The sequence below is a fragment of the Fringilla coelebs genome (genome assembly GCF_963513975.1).
Source record: "Fringilla coelebs genome assembly, chromosome: 2".
Lineage (NCBI taxonomy): Eukaryota > Metazoa > Chordata > Aves > Passeriformes > Fringillidae > Fringilla > Fringilla coelebs.
In genome coordinates, this window is record NC_140029.1 from 68,432,930 (window position 1) to 68,456,463 (window position 23,534).

A 23,534-nucleotide genomic window follows, 5' to 3' on the forward strand; every position below is an offset into this window, starting at 1 on the left:
TCAGGAAGGAAAACAGCAAAAACAAAGTAACTGGACAGGAATTAAAATCAAAGCTCCATACACAGACATATTTTAGAGGTGTTATAAGTTTAGGGGAAAATTATTTGTCTTAGAAATGGTGTTTCCATTAAAACAGATTCACACATATCTTCATGTTAGTATTTCTGTAGCTTTTTTTCTGCAAAACTGCTAAGGTCTTACAGCCCATCTTAGGTGAGTGTTTTGGGGATCAGAGCTTTCATTTTCCCCGAAACCTATGTGCATGGCCTTGCTTGCTGACTTAAGAGAGGGAAGAGACTCCCTTGATAATTTCCACAGCCATGCAGTTCTTAGAAGAGAAAAAGTTGCTAACTGCTGAGTTTACTCACCTCCTTTCCAGGATGAAGGTGCCACCTGCTTTCCAGGATGAAGTTACTTGTCCATCCAATAGCTCTGTAAATACTTAATTAACACAGTAGTGGGATATTAAGGAAAATTCCCTTTGAAGTATTTTATCTTCAATATAGAAGGCACATATAAATCTATTTTTTGAATGAAAGAGTTCTTTGTATTCTAATTTATTTTTTTAAAGGAGTTTGCATTGGGAATCAATCTGGCTTCCTCCCCCATTCCCTGTAGGCAAAGCCATCAGTGGCTGAGAGACCTTCTTTTACACAGAGATTTTTTTAGAACAGAGGAGCCCCTTCCGTGCAGCAAGAGTAGAATATGATATTTGGTCCCTGAAATTGTTCCACAAAATCATTATTTACAGATCTAGGCTGTACATCAGAAAGAATTTTTATCTGAGTACATTAAATAGGGAGGAGGGTTAAATAGCACTGGTATTTTTTACTTGGTGGTTACTGATTTACTACCCAAAGTTGTACAATACATTAATTTCCAGAACAATTGGACCTATTGAAGTTCTGAAGTGAAAGCCTCAAATTATCAGATAAATTTAGAATTGTGTAATTTTCTCACAACCCTTCACTTGGAAAGCCTTTCTGCTTCCAGTATAGAATGAGGTCTGGCAGCGGGGTTAACCCTGACCCCTGAGTGTTCTATATAGACTTGTTCATTTCTGCCACATTCTTTCAGTTTAAATTTAGATTTGCTGGCAGCTATTATGCCTCTTGCAATAAGCCTCGTGACCAAACATTGAAACAAATATGCCTTTTATCACCGATGTTTTTGCCGAATAAGATTAGTGAAGAATACTTGAAAGTTGAAAAACAATGTGCAGAAGCCTTTGGTCCAAAAGGCACTAACCTTTGAATGTCTGGAACGTATTTTCTTTTCAGTGTTAGGAAAGAACAAGTAAGTGTTTAGATGATTGGGCACAATCTTGCACCTTGTTTTGCCTCTAATTTGTTATTGGTCATGATGAAATTTCAGCGATGCAAATGAATACAGAGTCATATGAATGTGTACATGTAACAAAGTCATTAAGCTGTTTTAAAATAGACTGTGGTTGCTGTAGGAAGTAGCTGCATAGAACTGAGTTTTGTGTTTGGCTGATTGCTAAATATGTCTTAGTGATCTTATTTGTTGGGATAAGTCTTCTATACAATAGCTATCTTAAGCATAATAGCTGCATCTGATACTGATTTTAGGAAGTTCGTACCACTTAATTTTCTCTTTTCAGTGGAGGATGATTTTTGTTTTATGATTAAAATTTTTTTTAATCTAGCATGAGTTTGTGGGACTTGAGAACTCTATATGGCAAAGGAGTTCACTTTCAAGGCCAGTAGGTTGTTCTTGGCCTAGGGTATGCCATGGTCATCAAAGACAGTGTTGCTCCACCTTGAAATACTTGTTTGACAAAGGATTCTCTAGTCTCACTTTCTATATCTATCTGCTCATCTGTCTAGGATAGGGCATGAGGAAATGGTCTCAAATTTGCACCATGGGAGGTTTAGACTGGATATTAGGAATTTATTTTTTTCACTAAAAGGGTTGTCAAGAATTGGAACAGGCTGTCCAGGGAAGTGGAGTCACCACCCCGGAGGTGTTTAAAAGATGTGTAGCTGCAGCGCTGAGGGACATGGTTTAGTGGTAGACTTGGCAGTGCTGGGTTAACGGTTGGATTTGACGATCCTAGAGGTCTTTTCCAAACTAAATGATTCTGTGTCTGAAGGTAACATGTAAAAAGTGTTTCTGTAAAGCACTTTGGTCTCTATGCTTTCAAGGTTCTTCAAAAGGTAACAGCGTTCCTAGGCATTGCTGAATGGCTATGGCTCCAACAAAGAAAGACCTTGAGAATATATGGAAAGGAGTGTTCTCCCTGTAACCTTTTAGGGGAAAAAAAAACAATGAATAAAGCAGGCCATGATTCTCTAGATAATTTAAAGTGAGATTTTTTTTCCTTCTGAAGGGCGAGACACAAAAGCTTCCGAAGGCGCCCTGACCCTACTGCCTGTGCAGTTGCTATGGGCAGGAAACACTGGTACTCAGATCTTTGGAGCACTTTGATAGTGTCCAACCTAGTTACTGGGGCTGAACACTGTGGAGCTGTGTTCCTCATGAATGGATTAGGCAAAATTTATTCACCAGTTAGAAGTCCTACTGTGCAGGCTGTATATTTTTGAATGTAAGTAGCATCATGTTTTTTCTGTTTAGCAGGAATTTCAGGCAACCTTTGAAATACGTAGCCAATCAGCATTTGTTCCAAATGGTGCTTTTGTGCCAAATTTCCAATTAGTGAATGGCATTTGTTAACTAGGCCCTTTTGGCTTTATCTTCAAGGATAATGAAACCCCATCTTTTTCCTCATCCCCTTAAGAGACACAATATAGAGTCTTACTGAACTAAATAAAAAAAACTGAATGGAGAATGCTAGGAGATTTATAGTTTGGTGAAACTCCTTAGGACTTGTATTTTTTAGAAATGACTGTGGTTTGAATTCTGTATCATTAAAACAAGAAATTTATAAAAATAAGGGGATTCGGCTCACACAGTTTTTTGAAAGAACATCAGTGAATACTGGAGGTATTGTTCCAGTAGGTAAATATTTGTCGAGATAGAGGCAAAATGTGCTTCCCTGTGCTTGGAGCTGTACTTTTTACTGTAATGCGATATCATGTGTGCTGTTGCACACACGTTTGGAGTGTCTTAGAATTTTTTTGAAGTCGTCATGAATTTTTATCTTTCTATTTTCTATGGAAAATACTAAATTAGAGACACCTCTCCAACACCCCTCAAAATACTCTTTTCTGTCATGGAGCAGAAAGTGGTCTGTTTCAACATGTGGAAGTTGCTCCTGCATCTTATTAAGCTCAGAAATCCAAACTTCTAATGTAACCTTCAGTGCTTGTCACCTGGCAAGAATGATTTTTGCATAGCTCACAGAAATCAAACATGCTTTACTTATTTCCCTGTGTGATTGTTGCTTTAGAATTGTTTACTGTTGTTGAGTAAGAAAACATATTCTCACAGCCCCTTTTTCATAAATTCGATTTTAACTGTGTTGCGAAATAGAAGATTAATTTTAGATTTTTGCAGTTTATACCTTATTGTTTGTGGAATTTGGGTGAGTTTCCATGTTTTGTCCTTGTTGGGTCTTTTTTTGAGTGTTCTTTAATATTGGAAGGACCAGTATGTGAGGAAGCAAAACCACAGGAAAACATTTGCTTTGTTTACAAATGAGTGTTGTGGACATATATCAATATGCACATTTCCTATGTGAGGTCATCTCATTCAGAATGGATTCAATATGTGAAGTGTCTTTTGATGCTCATTTTCTGTGGAATGTCCTGTAGTTTACTTGGAAATAGTTGGAAAGACAATGGGAAGCAATCAAAGTATTTCTTTAAATGATTTTAATAGCTGTAGAGTTGAAGTACAGCTTAGCAGTTATAACAGCATTTCAGGCAAAATACTCAGAGGTTGTAAAAAATTGTGAAATTCCAAAGAAAGATTTGGAAAAGTAAAAATTGGGATATTATTTTTCTGTGCTTTGAAACAATCTCTACAAAGATCATATTAGCCCCTCTGAAGGGAACATATGTTTGTTGCTAATATGGGACTCAGTGTCTGATGATTTGAGACCTTAGTTACTGGGGAGAAAATTAGTAATTCCATTAGTAATAATATATGTCAGTTTAATAGAGGAGTGAATCTCCTGGATTCTTTTTTTGAGGAGGTTTTTCTACAATAGTGAGGCAATTGGTTATCTTTCTGTTCCACTTGTGAAATGCTCTAAAGAAACAAAGTACCATAAAGATTTATCAGGTAAGAGTAATAACAGTACTCATCTATCTCCCCTAGGTTTTGAGGAGTGTTGGTATGATGCTCTTAGGATTACGGCAGGATGGAAATTACTGTTTGTCTGATGATGCTCACTATGGAATTATCTTCTGTGCAAAGATATGTATTGTTTGTGAAAGGAAGGAAGGTGAAAATAGCTTCAGGACAGAGTCTTCTGGGGAGCAGTAGCTGCCTGTGTTGACAGGGAGGTCAGTGTGACTGGTTTTTGTAGGGGATCACTAGAAGTGATTTGAATAAGGAAAACAAGGCATAATGCATCAGCATACATAGGGACCACCATGGAGAGGTGCTTTAGGAGAGTACTGGAAAGGATTTTGGGGAAATTAAGGAATAAGAAAAACATCTTTGTCGATTACATGAAAATGGATTAAAGTTTTTGTTATACAGTAAAGCTCTTCAGATAAAAAGGAAAAGTGTGTAATAGTGACAAAGTGACCAATAAGTATTTCCAACATATGGGCAGAGGATTTTGCAAGTCTAGAATTATAGGAAGGAATATAGTACAGTACACATGATGGCCTTCGATATTCTGGTTCCTGTTGGCAACAAGCAATCAATGGAGAGATGCTGAAATAGAAGTGGCTTAGGAAGAGGCATTAAAGTGACTTTAGTTTTAGTCTTGATTCTGCTTAGATTGAAATAGCAGTGGTTCACCCAAGATGAAGTGTTAGAAAGCCATTCAGATATACAAAAGTCATTTGAGAATGTAGAAAAGCTATGAATATGTGTCATCAGGATTGGAGTGATAATTGAAGCTTTCTAAATGGAAAAATGTTGCTCAAGGGCAGAGAAAGAACTGATCAGCTTTTTCCTTGGGAGCTGGAAGAGAAAATAAGCATCTTCAAGTTACAAATGGCTTGAATATTTTAAGACTTCACGTATATTTGGTTTCTTCTAGACCCAACCAGAAAAGGAATCTGAATGGCCAGACTCTATGTCATGGCTTATGAAGAAACTGGAACAGTTGAACTTAGATATTGAAGAAGCTCTGAGTGCTGGCTCTTCTCCCTCCAGTACTCCTTCTTCTAAAAGGCACAAGCAACTGGTAAGAATGTGTGTGTGTCATATGCTACGTTCTCTAACATTTGGCTACAGCATTCCTCAAGCCATAGTTTTTAGATCTAGTTGTATTTCTGAATAGGCCAAGGAGCTCAGGTGTTAGGATGAAGTTAAAAGTGTTCACTCAATAAAATGAAATTTCTAACACTAGATAACTAATGGTCAAATAACTAGAACTGTGATACTGTGATAGGGTGGAACTTGTAAATTTTCTGTCAGGATCGCTTAAAATCATGATACACTTTTTTTTTTTTTTTAAGGGATATTTGCTTGTGTGTTTTTCAGATTGTTAATTTAAATGCTAGCTTATTAATACTTGTTATATGTATTTAAAGATATAACAGCAAGAGACACTATGTTCATTAAGAGTTGAACTAGTGTCCTCGCACCCCAGGACAATTAGATTCTTTCTTTCTTTCTTTCTTTCTTTCTTTCTTTCTTTCTTTCTTTCTTTCTTTCTTTCTTTCTTTCTTTCTTTGATTTAGAGCTGCAATCCTCTAGTTAAGAATACTTTGTGATGACAGGTGTCATCAGTTGATGACAGTTTCTCAAGCTTTTATTTTGAGGGCAAATAGGATTAAAGGAGCAATGATATAATTTTATTAATTTTTAAATAAGCAAGTTTTTTTATATAAGCAATTAATGGAGAATGACCAGCATGAGAAATAGAAGTGTTTGTTCTCTGCTTCAGATTATGATTAAACTCAGTCCTTAAGACAGAATTGTGAGGATTTTCAGCTCTGAATGTTGGCATGAAGTTCATGAAAGGTGATCTTTTTTGAATGTTTTTGCTGTCACTGCTGCTTCATTTTGTAAAAGTAAATTCTTGAAGTAAGCATTTTTGTGGATCGTCACAATATAAATGTTCATGTCTCTCTAGGTGGGATGTTCAGACTCTTGCACTTTGTGTTTCTGAATTCTTCAGAGAGAGTGTTAGTAACAGAGTGGCCATCTAGTTTCTTTCTTACTGTAAGTGTCAGCTGGTTAGAACCAGCTCTGTCCAGCTGAATTAATTTTGTAGTTAATTTGCCTATTAAGGGACAGTGTTCTGTCTTCTTGCAGGAGAATGCTCAATGTCTTCTGTCAAAATACAGTGGCAGTGTAGTCTGCTTTTCTGTCTGAAAGTGAAATCCCAGCCATCAGAGTTTTACCAGAGGAAAAGATAAAATCAGCAGAAAAGATAAAATTCCTAAGTTTTTGGTTTTGAGTTCACATTAAAAATATTTCTGACTTGTCTTTATTTATAGGGTTTTAAAAATTCTCTTACAGTGTCATGTTCAAGTAGAGACAGGCCTTTATGGAGATCATCAAGAAAAAGGACCTTGGAAAAGTAGAAGAGAAGACTATCAGGGTCTAAATTGTTTACCTTACCAAGTGTTGACTGGAGCGCGACCTAAAACTGACGTAAGTAGCTACAGCATTATCTGACTCACAGGTTCAGTAACCTCAAAATTTACTATGTATCATTAAAATTGTCTGTGCATTTCTTCAAAATAATTTGTTCCACACACATCAAATGTTTGATTCGTGCAAATATTGCACTGCATGGAGGAGTTTGGTTTGCAAGGCAGGTACAGATAAAAGTCAGACTTCAGTTAATGAGGCTCCAGGGCTGTGGGGTTCATCTAATCTGATTTTAGACCACTGGTGAAAACTTCTACATCTGAACTGGTCACTTGGATCACCATCAAAGTCAATGGAAAGAAACAGGCACTTCTAAAGAGTAACTCATCTGCAGGTAACATGTGATGGATTCTAGGCATCAGAGCAACTACCACAGCTGTTTCTTCATGGCTTATTTTAGAAGTACTCCCTTAGGATTTCTTAGCTTGGCAGCTGGCTATGCCCAATTCATGGTGAATTCCACACTGAATTCTCTGCAAGCCTGAGTGCTCAGCTCTGGAATTTTAGTTAAATCCAATTTCTAACCAATAATAGAAATATTTATTTGGGGTTTTTTTGCAAGGTGATGGCTGTAGCCTGCAATCAAAATCCATCAGAAGGTTTTCTCAAAAGGCTTTGATTTACTTTCCCAATAGCTAAATGTAAGCTACTTTAGGATCAGTGTTTTAATTTGGAAATGTAGATAGTTTCTGTCTCCCTTTTTAAAATTACTTGTGTGCCAGCAGTACTTGTGATCATCATACAGCATAGAAAGCAGCTGCACTGGATTGAATCAAAGGTACTTATAGCCCTGTGTCCTTTCTTTGGCAGAGGCCAGTGTTGGATGTTCAGGAAAGAAGTGTAAGGACACAGTAAGCAGGTAGTAAGCCATCTCAACTTCCTTTGAGGTATTTATCATGCAGACACATTGAAGACAGACACTATATTGCATTTTTGTAACTAATAGCCCCTAAGAGTCTTTTTCAACTCTAGTTGTGCCTTTTGTACGCATTTGTATTCATTTGTTCTTTTGATATTTAATGTCTTGTAGCAATGATTTCCAAAGTTCAATTATGGAGTAGGTGATACAACGCTTTTTTCCGATTGTAAATTTGTTACTGAATTATTATTTTGGCTGTAATTCTTGTACGGGGAAAAACTGAATCTCAGGCATCTTGTAGGAAGTTGTGAATACCTGAGGCTGGTTTTGTTGTTTGTTTTTCTTTTTTCCTCCAGCAGGTGACTATTTATTATTGATTTACATTTTTCTGCCTATTTTAGAACCATTCAAGATCATGAGGTCCTCTTGCAGCAATATGCAGTCAGTATTTGTTTTTATTAACCTCTGTAGTTGAATAGCATCAGAAAACTGTCCCCTTTTATTCCTCCATTTTCCAATTAATTTGTGAGTGTACTGAAAACATATCCATGAGACTGTCAGGTAATATCCATCCACTGTAAAAGAAAATAATCAATTATTCTTAACCTTCTTTTTTCACTTCTAGTTAGCAATGAAAATCCATTTTTATTTCTTGACATCTGTTTTGTAGTTCCTCCTTCATAGCATAGTTTGAGTTTGATGGTCAGCTTCATCAGAAGCTTTTTGAAATGGAAGTGTAGCAATGAAATTGCCTGTATCTGCATGATCATTCAAAGAAGTTGGCCTCCAAAATCCCAATTATTCTAACCCATTATCCTGTGTTACTGTCCACATGTTCTTAAGCATACTTTCTGTCAGTTTTCTGCCATATCAGTTCTACTAGCATCTCTTCCACAAATTACCTCCAAGGCATTTTCAGACATTGGCGTCACATTTACCACCCTCTTTTCCTCCTATCCCTAAGCCAATAGGTGTTAGCAGTAATTACACATTGAGCCAATATCTCAGCAGTTCTCTTTCCCTGAACGAGGTGCTTATTTTAAGTTTTCTGTGCAATTTGGATTAAAGAAAAATCTATTGTATTAAAGGTATCTTGAACCCTATCCTATTCATCTAACAAAGAATGATATGCATACCACCATAAAAATTCTCTATTTCATTAAATGAACCTACTTCTGTGCACTGAAAAGGAAATTTGAAGGTTGGCTCCACTTGCTTGCTAATTGAAAACATTATTGTCTTCCTACTAGCTATTTCCTTTCCTTGGAGAATAGGTTTGCTATTTTCCATTTCTGCAAAAGCACAAACATTTGTTCTGATTTGTTGCTTGTTCTAGTTGGAATAGATAACAGAATTAATTAAAAAGAAACTTGCCAACTTTATTTGTTTCTTACCTTGGCCAAATGTTCAGGCATGTACAAGTATCACAGCTTAGCTGCCTTCCCACTAGTACTGTGCAAATATTTTCAAAGTGGTGTTGCAGTAATACTGTTGTTTGGCTCCTTGTGTGTGGGAGGAAAGGCAGAGGAAGTAAGTTTTGGGGTTTTTTTCTTTTCTGAAGTCTGGGGTTTTTTTCCTTTTTGTTGAAAATCAGGAAATACTAGCATGATAAAAAGCAGTTTTGCAAATCCTCATCAGTACAGTCCATGCATCATATCAATCATTTTTGTATTCTGGAGTAAGAGCAGAGTAGTGCAGAAAGTACAAATGTTTCTTAGGGCACCAGAGAGCCTAGAAAACTACTGAAGGCAAGAATTTCTTGAGAAATTAGTGAGCTGCTTTTTTATTGCGCAGTGCTTTAAGTCAGGAATAAATATTGAAACTGGTCTTTGCAAATGTCATTTAGGAGACCTGATCATTTTACTTCCTTCAAAGTGCTGCTTTTGGTGCTCTTTTTCATGCAACTTCAAATAATGCTATGTCTAGCTCCAGGCATGCAGTCTGCATTAGTGTCATATCTCTCCAATACACAGATTTGCACTGCTTATTCTTTAAGATACAGACTTTTCCATATTTTTTAAAAAGGGTATGCTGAAGTTGCTTTCATTATAGTAAATGGGGTGGGACAAAATAATTCCTTCTATGTCACACCCAGGCTGCATCTGTTTAACTCCCATGATCCAGATTTATCTCTGTGTAACTCCCAAGTTATAATACATAACTTGGGAGTAACACAGAGATAAATCAGACCTCTTGTATTTTGATGATCCAGTTTTTCTTCTCTTCCAATTTTTTGTGAATCAGAAGGTCCAAAGAACTTACCTGTCTCCACTCCCCAGGAGTTCATATACCCAAGAGATTTAAAGAAACAAATACCCCATAAGTTATTGAGATTAGCAAATATAACAGAGACCACGTCTAGAAATAGCAGAGATGCTTCAATTCAGGAATGATATACAGAGATTAGGCAGGACACAGTTGTTCAGTTCTAATACAAGGCAGTGATGCTAGCTACACACTTTTCATGGAAACCAGCTAGCTAAAAGCCTAAAAGGGACAATGATGCATTCTTTGGCAAACTTGTCACAGTAAGTATGCTGTTTGTATGCCTGTTTCTATGACTTGCACTTCTTATGATATTTTGGTGGAATAAAAAACAAATCATGGGTTTATGGCTGATGTCTCCTGTCCTTCCTTCCCCATTAAGGCTGCTTCACTGAAACTTTCTTTTTGAGATACTACAGGAAATATTTACCTGGCAGGGAAGCCAGGTGCTTGAGAGACAAACAGCAGAATTTCATCTGACAATTGCTGGCATTTGTAAATCCATGTCCACATTATTGAGTTTCCATTAATGGAGAGGAAAAAGCCCATCTACAGGAAGATACCCTTGCCTTGAAGTAGTTGCCTGAATGGAGGTCTCTTGTTGACTTGCTTTGTGCCCCCAAAGTGCTGATGTTGCTTGGTCAAGTATTTGAAGAAATGAATGCCCAAGACATTGGTGCTTAGAACTGAATAAGATAAATCCCTCCCAGGGCATATAAATTACACTCTGGCATTTGATGGGCAGTGCCTGCCTCTCTATGCTTTGAGCAGAGAAAACTTTGATAGTCTAACTTAGGAGTCTAATGGGGAGTGTGAAAAACCCATCAGTAAACACCCACTAGCTCTTGCAGGTAGCACAGTATGCTCTGCCCTATGCAATCTGTGAACGAGCAAAAAAATAAAACTTTAGGTATTGGTAAAAAGAGCTTTTTCCTTTATCTGTTATAAGTTTACACTTTTGTTTTCCTTTTAAGTAGAGTTGAAGAGTGCAGTTTTGATTTCTGATGCTTTAATTTGACAAATTGCTTGAACATATTAAATCCATAGGCCTAAAATTAAATATTTTACAGTTTTGAGACTTGTTTCAGCCTGGGTTCTCAGTATGATTCACTGCTCAGACTTGGTTATGTAGGCTGGTGCAAGAGAGGGTCAGACTGGCTGTAGATGAGGCAGGGCAAACTGCTTATTTCACATCAGTGCCAGCTTCTGGTAGTTTAAACTGTTAGTGAACTATAGTTTATCTATGCTAAGCCACTTGATTCAGAAAATGAAGAGCAAAACTGTCTTGTAACCTACACTGAAGAGTTTATGATTCCTGTAGGATTTTTTTTTTTCTGAGAAATACCAGTTGATGCTATAAATAGTGTTTCACAGTTTAGGTCAGAGGTTCCAGGGATGTCTGATATCTTCTGACATTGTTTAGAAATATAAAAATAATAAGGCAGTAATCTATGGCTATTATCTCTCTGTAGTAAGTGTAGTGCTTTTCTGACCCTCTGATCGTGTTCGAGGCAGAGAAATTAAAAAATAAAAACAGCTAAGCAAAGTCAGAATCATTGTGTTTCTTGTGCACTCCTTGTTCAATATTTCTGGCCTGCAACCACCGGGGATCAGTGAGCATGTGTGACAAGCCTTTTATCAGATAGCTGCCAACGTACAGGGCAGAAAAGGTTATCATGCAGCAACTCATAACAGTTTTTACTTTCACTAGCACTCTTTGGAATTTTGAGGATGTTAAGCTATTTACAAGCCTTGATCTGATTCTTTATTTCTCCACAAAATATGTAAGCAATATTAATTTTACATCTGGGATTACAAGTGCCTAAACCTGACTCCAAAATAAGTTTCACACACTGTCACTGCTGGATACAGTTATAAATTTATCACTTCATGGTAGAATTTATAGCAACAGTTACATCCATTATCTAGTAGGGTGTGTTTCCCAAGGTGGGAGATTAGGTAGATAATGCTTTACTCTGACCTTTCCCCCCACTGACAAAGATGATAGTAAAGCCTCAAGAAGACTTGTGTAATCTCTGGGCAAGGATTTCTTATGCCCATCCTGGGGCATAAGAAATCTTTGGGGCTGCTTTATACAACCCACAAAGTGCAAGAAGATGAAGTAAGATGCCTAAAGCTGAATGATGAAGACATTGCATTCAATGCTCTATTTCCTCAAAGATGTAGTGTGTTTGAAGACACAATTATTTGGCCATGTTGGAGCTGAAGATTTCTGTCTATGCTTCAAATAAATGCACTTGTAAAAGTAGCAACACTCATTCAGAAGAAGTAGAGAAATTATTGCAGAAATTAGGTTTTCACTTACTTTCTCAAAGTCTCAAAACCAGATGATTGGTTGCAACATGGTCAAGAGCAGAATCTATATACAGTCTCTGGTTTTGCTTACCACACCACCCTTCCTCACAGAGTGCTAACTCCAGTGTTCCCGTTCTTGGAAAGACAAATTTCAAACGGTGTCCTTTAGGCATGTGAATTGCTTTCCTCTTTAATGCTGCTATTAATTATGTCAGCAAAATAGCTCTCCAGTACTGGTGCAGGTAGCTTGAAACCTCGTCTTTGCAAAACCTTTTTTCTTGTGTTCAGTACTTAATCTCACCAGTCTCTCACTGGGCCAGTCATGCTGAAGTAGACAGGTAAGGTGACCCACTCCCTTCTTTCCCAGGAGCACTCCAGACTTGCAGTCATTTCTGAGATGATCAAGTGCTCCTGGAAGACAGAATCTTCCCTGCTTTAAGACTAAGTAGTTTCTTAGTAGTAAAAGAATCCATTGCCCAGGAAGAGACTGTACTAACTCTAATGAAAATCAGTAATAGGGAGTGAAGGGCAGATGCCTCCCTTCTTTCCTGAGAGCTGTGTATTCCAATATCTATGATACTCCAGGCTTTCTCATCTGCTTTGTTTCCAGTGCACTTGACAGCACTCTGGCCAAAGTGTGCTCCTAACATAAGAACCTGGCATAGCCCATTTCTTTTCCATTTTGCCTTTATTCCCTCATCCCAATAGTCATCTACTTCAGTGAGGAAATTAGATGGAAAAAAAAAAAAAACCAAAAAACTTGTGGGTCAAGATAAAGGCACTTTAATAAAGCAAGAGAAAAAGTTGTGCATCCAGAAGCAAAAGAAAAAAATATATTTATTCTCCACTTCCCATTAGCAGGCAATGTTCAGCCTAGGGAAGCAGGGGTTCATGTGATGGTTGCTTTGGAAGACAGATGTCATAAATACAAAGGCCCTTCCCTGCTTCCTTTTTTATCATCTCTAGCTTTTATTGCTGAGCAGACATCATATGGTATGGAATACCCCTTTGGCAAGCCTGGGTCAGCTGTCCCATCTGTGTCCCCTCTGAAGATCTTGTCTACCCCCAGCACACTGGCCTTTGAGAGTTAGGGGGCAAGGTTGGTGAGAGAGCTTTGGTGCTGTTCAAGGGCTGCTCAGCAGTAGCCAAAATACTGGCATGTTATCAACACCTTTCTACCTACAAAGCACAGCCCTATTGAGGGCTGATTTTGGGGAAATTAATTCCATCTCAGCCAGACCCAATACAATTTCTTTTTTTAATCTATTGGTCAATACAATTTTTTTTTCTGACAAAAATGCTGTCTCCAGCTGAAGATGATAATCCTAATGTAGCTATGCAGCATTTAAAATTACTTCAAACTGCTATGGTTAAATCACTTGATCTATTAAAACATTTATTTAATTTAGAAGTATGCTAATGGTATCCTTTTGGAACAGTATTTTGCATCAAATTCATTATTTTAATTTAGTTTTCATAAGTATTACCTGGAGGCTAGGGACATACTTTTTTTATTTTATTTTTAAAACTCATTGAGTTATCTATGCAGGAAAGGGAAGAGCTGTCTTATTCATAAAATGCCATTGAAAAATAATTTTAAAACGTTTAATTATTCTCTGATGGATGTAGACGATAATTTATATGCATTTTTTTTGTATACAGTATAAAGTAAAATTGAAGTTTCCAACTGATTTTGGAGTAAAGTTCACTTAATGTACTTCAAAATGTATATGAAGTCCAAATCTGTATTGGGAGGAGGCTAGAATTGGTTCTTTTTATTGCTTGGCATTACATGGCTATTTATGTAGTTCAAACTGATAATGTCTGTTTATATTGCAAGGAAAGCTTTGAACAAGGGAGGAACCGCAGGAGCAGTTGGAAAATAGAGGTCACCCACCTCTGCAAGGGCAGCCAGCAGGTCCACCAGGGATAGCAGTAGCAGCAGAGCAGCTGGGCTTGGTGGTGATTTTGCCAAAACCCCATGAGCAGAAACTGCTAGCAGAATTTATTGAGTGAGCACTTTTCATAGCCAGCCCAATCCCTTTCTCATTATAACTGTCCCAAACTCACACAGTGAGATTTTCCGTCTAGATCCAGCTGTAGTGACAAAATAAGAGTTGCAGGCTGGCATTGATTAATTAGTATATACATCCCAAACAAATTCTATGTGTGCTACTTGACTTTTATAGACATATTTATCATATGTAAATTTAAATATTCTAGAATGAAATTTGTTGTTATGCTAATTTTTAGATCTTCTGAGTTATTTTGCAGAAACACTTTAGTGTTTTATTTCTGATAACACTGACTGTTTGCAGGAACACAATTTCATTTCATAGTAGTACAGTCTTGCTAAAAAAAACCACTAAATTTGCTGACTTACGTTTCAGTGTTAGCACACAGCCTCAGAAACGCATTGCTCTTCAAGACAAACTAAAATGTCCTGACTCTTTGTCCATAGAGATGAGATTCTGGTTTTCAAAATAAGAATCTCTATACATGCATAACAAGAGGTGATTGGGAACCATACCAGTAAATTATACCAAGTCTATGCAAATATAAAGAGAGAGAACCTCACTTCCATGCAGCTAACTTTTTACTCAGTGAAGTGCAAAAGAGAAACAATTTCCCTTTCTTTTCTTTTCTTTTCATGTTTTTTGGGCTCATGCTTTGCATGCTACACACAGTTTGTATAACTGGGTGACAGTACAATTTTCTACTGTGTTTTATAGCACTCTGTGTTTTATAGAGGAAAAAACAGATGATAGAGTATGCCAGCTCCCATGGATGAGAATGGCAGGAATGTGCTGGATTCAACCCTAAGAGGCTGTCTCTTGTATTTTTGCTTGTGGAATTGGTTGAGCAATTGAGTTTTCTTCAGGGATGTACAATCATACCTTGCCTGTCTGCCCAGCTGGTCAGGAGTTTGCATTTTCTTTTTCCTGCCCCTGTGATATATTTGTTGCAACAGCATAAAAGAAAAAAAAAAACCAAAACAATCAAACAAACAAAAAAAACCTGCTATAGTGTTATCATAATGCCTCTTTTAGAGTAGCTATTACTCATTTTCTTCATCTTGGCCTCTGCTTTAGTACTTCTGTAATTTTTATTCTGGCAGAGTTTTCCTGGCTATTTCACATGTTGATCAGACAGCGCATGATTGAGACAGAGCCTTTGACTTTTACAACTGTTGTTCACAGCAACAGCAAAGCAAAGGGATTAAAATATTACCAGAGATGTATAATTAAAAATGTGTCCTGCCTGTGCTGACAAAGTGCTTCTGTGGCATTTCAGAGCTTGGGCAGAGTCAGACCCCTGGTCCCACTTAAGCAGTGGTGCAAAGGTCTCTCATAATACCAGCCTCTGGCTCTTTGTACTCTGGAGAGCATGTAGGCTGCTCATGCCTGTTTCCCACGCTGGGGAAGAAGGAGCTTCCATCTGTAACACACCAGAGACAGAGGCCGGCACAATGCACAGGGAAAGCATTTTTTATGCAAATGAAAGGAGCAAATTGTGCATCCCATCTCTCTAACAGAGATAATCCCTCTCAAGGTGCAACTTTTTCTTGTGCTTCTACTGGGAGGAGGCAGCTTTGCCCAACTGCCACCCCCTTGTCCTCGGGTGTATGTAGCCCTTTGTGAAAGGATGTGCACTTACACAAGGGAAGTAAAACTTCAGAAAAATTATTTGGTAACATTTTCTGTCTTGCTACCACTCATAAGGGCCTTTTTTTGTGAATTCCCAGGACTAAACACAGAGTGATAAAGTAGTGATTTTGAGATTAATTGATAGATGGAGCTTTGTGATAATCCAGTGTGGAAGAAAGGTCATGTGTTATCTAAAGCAGCCAAGTGTCATAATGATGACCTTTAAATCGGTATTGCATGCATTGCATTAAAATTTACAATGAGTAATCATTAACAAAACCAAAGTGCTCAGAAATAAAAGTGGCTGAAGCTTCTTTATTGCAAAATGTCCTAGTAGAAATTTTCAGATGAACCACTCAATTAAAGCTTGAGAACATTTTGGGTTAGCCAGAAGGCTGCAAATTGGGCTGAAAATTTTCAGAAGGACTTTCATGTCTTAAAACTTGAGCTAACAAATTGGAGTTTCCATCTTGGACTGTGAGTTTGCACTGAAACAGAGTTAGCACAGCCTCAGAGAGGAACTGCAGCAACCTACAGTCTGAGAGACCTCAAGAGGGCTTTTAGGCTATTCCCCTTTCCCAGATTAGAATCACCTATACCTGTGTCACCCTGATGTAAGTTTTTCCAATATCCTTTTTAAAAACCCCACTGACAGACTATAAAGCCTGTTCAAATTCATTTCAGTACCCTACTGATGATTAGAAAGTTTTACTATGCTTTCATAGTGTAAAATATCTTCTTGTGTTCTTCATCAGTATGCAGAACAAGTTATGTTCTTGTTCTTTGCCTTCTGCCTTCCCTCTGCAGGTCAATCTGGTTCATCTAGCTTTTTCTTGTAGGTCCTGGTTTCCAGACTCCCTGTTTCATCTAGTGTCTCAACCTGCGCACTAAATATTAATTTGAGCATGTTCAGAGCTAGTTACATGTCTCATAAGTTCATCTGGAAAAAATACCAGAAAGACTTTTGGCAGTTGAGGCCGTAGCAGAATCTTGGCTCTCTGAAATGGCCTTGGGACTGGCAAGTTGCGCAGACACTGAAATGGATGTTATCCTTCATGTTCTCTTTTATCTTCCCTGCAATCAAGGTTGCAAAAGTCACAATTCCATTAATGATATTAATTCCTGTAGCCCGTTTTTCCTTACTCCTAGAGTACCCTAAGAAACATGTTTCATTTGTTTGTGTAAATTGACTAAAACTAATCCAAGGTCGTGCCTACACTACAAAGAATGCCTGTACAGATAAATAGAAAATTCATCAAAACAGAGTTCCTGCCAGATTTGTTCCCAGGAGATTTGCAGCCTGATTCAGGTGAAAAGGAAATCTTATTCTCCTTTAAATTTCTAGGCTGAATGTCTCCTCATTCCCTTGACTAATTCCAGCACAGCAGGAAGCTCTGTTGATGGAAGGCACATGGTACCCCAATGTACATGGAATATCACATGGGCAGAGGAGGGTGGATGTGGACAGAGTGACAGAGATGATGAGAGGACTGACTGAAGCAGGAAGGCTGGCAGGACCTCAGCAGGTGGCACTCTTCCCTCTGGATCAGTGTGGGGAGGGAGCTGCTCCCAGCAGTGCACAGCATCACTCTGCTGACACACCAGCTCAGGATGCAGTGCGAAATCCAAAGCCTTGACCTCTTTTGATCACTGGGGCTTTTTAATGGAGTTGTCCTTGATTCATGTATAAAAATAGTTTACTAAAGGTTCTTGAAAATTCAACTCAGATAATCTGCCTAATGAGATGTCTATCTATAGCTGTGGCTCTGTAAATTATTCCTTGCTCCATGCTCAGGCAGTGCAGTCCTAACACAACTGTGCTTTGATGTCAGACATCACTGTCTTTCTAGACAGCAGTGGTCCTGGACTGTACAGCTGGAGCATTTTGTGATGCAAATCCTTGTATTCTTACAGACTATGTTCTGTGTTGTGCTGGCTTTTCAGCCAGTCAGTCAGTCTGTTTTCAGAGTGAATTTAGTGAGAGTTTAAACAACATAAGCTCGAAGTGTAACACGGTATGATCGTACCCTTACTTCTAAATGAACTCTTTAAACAGGGAACCTGATCTGGTTGTCTTGTTCACCCTAGCCCTATCCCTTGTAGCAATATAAAAAAAAGTAAAAGAAATTCTGGCAATAAATGGTTGTAATGAGTTTTAATCCCCAAGGTGTACCTGTGCCAAAGCCTCAAGGATTTCTCACCTGATTTCTTTTAGTGTTGTTTTCTGACAGTATATCTGAAGTTTCACCAAGGGCTTGCATTTGAGTCTTTGTATCACAGCAGGAATTCAACCCAGGGTCAGGATTGTCTGATTCTTTGCTGACAGAGGCTTGCAGAGTTGTTGACTTTGCTTAATTGAGGAGTCTCCCTTTGTTACAGTCTCTTCAGAAGTTTTGGGTAGTAGACAGTTCTGTGTCAATTTATTGGCATTTCTCTCCTCAGGGTATATTTTTATTAAGACATATCAGAGAAATTCCTTTTTCTACTAACCACTGGGGGTTTCTTATGCACCTCTTTGAGAGGGCTCCTTAAGACATCTAGCTTGAGTATACTTATGTTCTCCTGGCTGGCCTGCTCTTTCTGAGAGAGACTGATTTTTATGCCTAACTGTCCAGCTGTGTATGCCTCTGTGATGTGGAGTTCCAGCTGCTGCGAGCTGATTGAAGTCCCATCAGCAAGAATAGCTTGTGCCTCTTGGGGAAACAAAACCATTTTTTGCTCCCCAGAGCCCTGCTTAGGCTGTCATACCTGTGGCTCCATTCCTCTCCACTGGCATGTGTCACACACTTACTGTCCTCCTGCAATGCCATTCTCTTAGGATGTGGCAAATGAGAGTATGGTGGGTTTTGTTGACTGTCTGACACAAAGTACATTGGGACAGTGTAATTTTTTTCCTGTTGTAGCTGCATTGCAAGTTTGTGGCCAAGCTGCCCACCCAGTCACTGCCTATTGGACAAGAGTGGGGAGTCTTAAAAAGGTGATTGCAAAAGAAGTAATTCAGCCTTTCTCACAGTGGCTGAGGTGGTGGTGTCAAGGGAATGTACATCCCTAGTCTGAGTGGGCTCCTTGGGGAGTGCTGTCAAAGGAAGAATACTTCTGCTTTATTCACAGCAGGTATGAACATGATATGATATTTTCTGAGAAATACGTATCATATCCTTTAAATATCTGTAATTCCCAGATCATTTGAGATACAGCCCATAGTGATTGAAATTCAAGATTAATTTTTTTCACCCCATCAGAGGTTCATGAGTGTCAACAATACAGATGAATTCCAAGACTTAATGCATGATCTCAGACTGTACTAAAAACCTGCAGTGAGGACTAGAGTAGGTCCAGATTCTCTGGACAATAAAGTCATCCGGGCCAATCTTGATATCAAACCACATGGATAGGAAGTGCATGTGCATGGTAGACATTCTTCTATCAAACAAGCCTGTGGAAGGTTTTTTTTTTCCCCTTTAAGACATGTAATTTTCTAGGATACTAAAAATTATGTTAAAAAGGTCCCCTCAAGCTCTTAAAGGAATTACTGGTATCAGACATTCTCCAGCTCTAAAGATCAAGTTCATTATGGGGTAAACAAAAATTATGTGGGAAACTAAAATTATGTACCATATGGCACATATAAAATACTCAGTAATTTGGAGAGAGGGTTGGCTTAAAACAAATTTTACAGCAAACCAAGCTGTAAATTTTCTATAGCTTTGAAAAATCACCATGAAAGAAATAAGAGGGCAAAACACTGAAATGTATACCCTGTCCCACTTCTTGAATGTAGGTTTGAATGATTGTATTCTTTTCATTTTACAGAAGCAGAAATGAGACCTTTTCAACTGTAAACCAGTGTTGATTAGCATTTTTAGAGTAGAGACCTGAAAGCATTCTGTAGACGTGACTGAGTTCATACCCAGTGTTTCCTGACAGGCATTTCTGTAACAATGCATTTCATCTGATTCTGGAATGTTTGCTTTCCCTGCTTGCTTGTGTGAAAGATAGCCACATGCAAAGAGGTGGATTGCAATATTTAAGTTTTCAGACCTAAGAAGGACACTATCTTCGTTTTGCAGTGGAAGGCAGAGGGTCAGAATGGAAGTGATTGCCCAGTTTCCTCCATTAGGTCTCTCACAATACTGAAAGGATCAACTGAAGGACTTTTGATCTTCAGTCCTGCACCATCAGTCCTGCACCATCAAGACAAGATTGTCGTTCCTGATCTGTCGGACTCCTGTGTACTCCCATCAACACTTGCTTTACTTCTTCCTACCTTACCCAGAAGATACAAAATACCATTATTTGGAATACTATTTTCTCCTTCAAACTTACAATACAATACGGTACATCTTGAACATTGCTGTCTGTTCAGGGTACGGTGATGCGCATTAAAATCCGAGTAGTTGCACTTTTTAGTGGGTCAGCATCCCAATAACATGGTTGACAGCCTCCCAGTTTATACTTCGTTCTGTCTGCTAAGGTTGCATTTGCAAAGCAAAGTCTTCTGGCAGCTAAGATCCCTCACTCATCTGTAGCACACTGCTGAAGGTCTTAAGGGTAAGAGTTCCCCCAGTCTGACTGACAGGTAGACAGTTGTGGTAGGCATTTCAACACAACAGATCCTGGGTCACGCTGATTTCCAGTGTGTATTGTCTGGCAGTTGTCATTCATTGGAGCAGCAGGTCATCTCCTGGAATGGCCTGTTCTTTCTCTTTGGTTTTGGCTGGTGGGTTTTATTTTGTTTTGTTTTTGGGGGAAAGAGGGTGGGGAGAGGGGGCAGTGTTTTGTTTTTATTGCTTGTTTTGTTATTTTCATTCTTTAGGGTCTAAAAAACAGAAAGTGCAAGCATAAATGAGGCTTCTGGGTGCCACACATTTAGTTGCATGGATCAGCCATCTGCTTTGCATGCTCTACCATTGCTCCTCGTTATGCAGTTATTATGGGAATATTTATTCTGTGAATGACTAGCTGTTTGCTCTTGATATGCTTCCATCTGCATATATATTTGTTAAACCACTCCCCTTAGGCATATGAAAGTTTGGCTTTCCCTTTCAGATGGCTGTAATTATACAGTTAGATTTGCCATATCGTCAGCAGCATGCTCAGCTCCCACAGCCACCACAGGATGCACATGTGGAAGATGGACTGGCAAAAACAATTTGCACAACTCCTCGAGTATGAAAAAGGTTGAGTCTTAGAGTGACAGCCAGTCAAGAGGGAACCTGTGTAGGAATTTTGGAAGCCTTAGAGGTAACAATATGGTAAAAATAACTGGGGATGAGCCATAAACACATCTGGGTAATAAACAGGGCAGTGGATTGCTAGGAATGATTGAGTGGCCTTGTCGGAAGGGGTGTGCCCCATACCTGGCACATTTGCCTTCACTGAAGCTCCCAGTGAGCTTTGAGGGGAGCTATGTGAGAAGACACCATATGGGCCTTCCTTCTGAGAGGATCCAGAACAAGACTGAGTTGCAGATAAGGCTGGGAAAGACAGGTTCTGATTCCTGAATTACTTAAGCTTTTCAGAGTTGCGCAGTTCATGCCCCATGAATGCGGGAGAGGAAAAGCAACCAAAGTAAAGATGGCTTGGGATTTAGGGCTTTGTTTGCTTGCTATCTGCTGGTTTTGTTTTGTTTTTCCTGCAGCAAATGACTCAAAATTACTGAATTGTTACTATTTTCTCACTAACTCTGCTCCTGTTAAATTCTAACTGAATCCTAAGAGACAAGGCCAGATCCTCAGCAGTGTCCATCACATTTGGCATATGGCACCACTTTTCTTGACTAGCTTGAACATCCAGAAATTATGTACTTTTGAAAATCAAGTATTCTACTTCTCATGGTAATCAACATGGTAGCATTTTGTCTTCAAAAAACTTTATCCCAGGAGCATGGATGTTTTAAGTGCTTGCCAGAGACCCAGCTATCCCTGGGGGAATTATGTGTTCAGGCATATATCACTTTAAATAATTTTTAAAATAAACACTTTGCTTTGTCTTGTGTATGAGTTATGACCATAATGATTTCTGGTTCTGAGTTTCCTTTCTCAGCATTTCCTCCCTCCAGACTTCTCCTGATGATAATGCTGCTCAGTGTGGAAATGAGCCTATCTATTTACCTGACATTTTACCAATGTGCTGTTAGGCTGCTTTTTATATTGAAAACTATTAATGCCCTGAATCTCATATTGTGAAGATCAAAACTGACTCCCCAGCAAAGCATACAGTAAATCTCAGTTTCGGGGATGGATATAGCCAGGCAGTGGGCACTGGGCTTTTGGGGGATGCACAGGTAAAGCATAAGGCATAGTGGCTTACTGGAGGCAGCTCAGTCCCTGAATGTCCTTCAGCACAATAAGCTCCAGCAGACTTTGGCGCAACATTGCAAGACCTTTGAAGAATTCAGCAGTTCTACTGATGACTGTGGTGAAGGCATCTATTTTCTCTGTTTAGCCCTAACTTATCCAAGGAACTCTTAATGAACTTTGCATATTGAAAGACAAAAGATAGATCACGGATTTTCAGGCATAATGGCTTTTATTGTTGAAGATTGTCTTTTTTCTCATTGTATTTTACCTCCCAAGAAGACATTAGTTAGACTTGGTGGTTTATTTGTTCTGCTTGATTCATGGCTTTTGAGTGAGTATATTGATGTTACACGGCATCCTGTCATTAACTGCTTCTCTGAAGGTTCTCTTCAGGTGTTTTGCAAATCATTGCTACACTATAGGCTCACTGTTGGGACCAATAATTTAAGACATGTACTTGCAACTTGAAGCTGCTCTGCACATAATGCAAAAGCATGCAAAATTGTGGCTACTTGAATATTTGAGAACAGTGTTGTCAACATTGTGTAAGAAGACACTGTGCTAATGAAGGCTTTAATTCTAGTCCTGCAGATCCAGGGATACATTTATTCCCATGGAGCTTTGCAGGAGCCCTTTTACAGGAATTTCTTCAAGGCCTCAGAGCACTGTGCCCAAGGGAAAGTTCAGCAGCATTGCAAGCACCTAGGCCATAGGTTCCCAACTTTTAGATAATTGATTTCTCACTAGAGTATTATTGATAATGTATCGTGTCTTGTTTCATCTCTTCACCAGTCCCTCTCTGGTTTACTGTATGTCTTCTTTATAATTTTTCTTGTTCCAAGACTGTCCTCACACTTTCTGCATCCTTACTTCTCCATTGCCAGCTTTGCTGACAGATCGAGGACTGACAGTGAGGTTGAAAACTGGACTTTATTTGGCTAACATCACCCAGAGACACTGGAGGTGTCTCTGCCCCATGCTCTCATGTGATTATGATGTAGGAATATATAACACAGACATCCAACATTGCTTCATAAGGATCTGTATGGATCTGAACTCGTACTTCATCTGTGACATGCTCATGAATCACCACTCAGGTCCCTCATCCTTCAAAAAACTTAGAAGTCCTTCACATTTTCACTCCAGTACAAATTATTTCATAGATGTAGAGTCAGTTTGTTCACCATGGAAAATAATTTCTTTTTGTTTAGTTAATGTGCTGCTTCAGAGAAATTAGAAATAATTGCAGAATAATCAGAAAGAACATGCTGGCAGATGAAAAAGCTAATTTGTATGAAAATCAAGAGCAAAAATTATTTAAGTAGGCTGTATTTTCTTTGGATACATGTACCTCAGCATAAGAATTTCATTTATAACACTTGATATAAATAGTGTGATAACCCTTTACAGAACCTCCACTTATCAGGGGAATTCCAA

The 23,534-nt window shown here is 38.6% G+C and overlaps 1 protein-coding gene across 3 annotated transcripts in view; it reads left to right on the top strand.

Annotated features, from left to right (window-relative positions):
* The window catches only part of STARD13 (StAR related lipid transfer domain containing 13), a 282,866-nt gene that overhangs the window by 67,595 nt on the left and 191,737 nt on the right, over positions 1-23,534 (top strand). For all 3 annotated transcript variants that reach the window (XM_084201227.1, XM_084201228.1, XM_084201229.1), the window contains exons 3-4: positions 5,144-5,290; positions 6,574-6,708. In XM_084201227.1, coding sequence (XP_084057353.1) covers positions 5,144-5,290; positions 6,574-6,708 — 282 coding nt within the window. The remainder of the gene's footprint in view (positions 1-5,143; positions 5,291-6,573; positions 6,709-23,534) is intronic.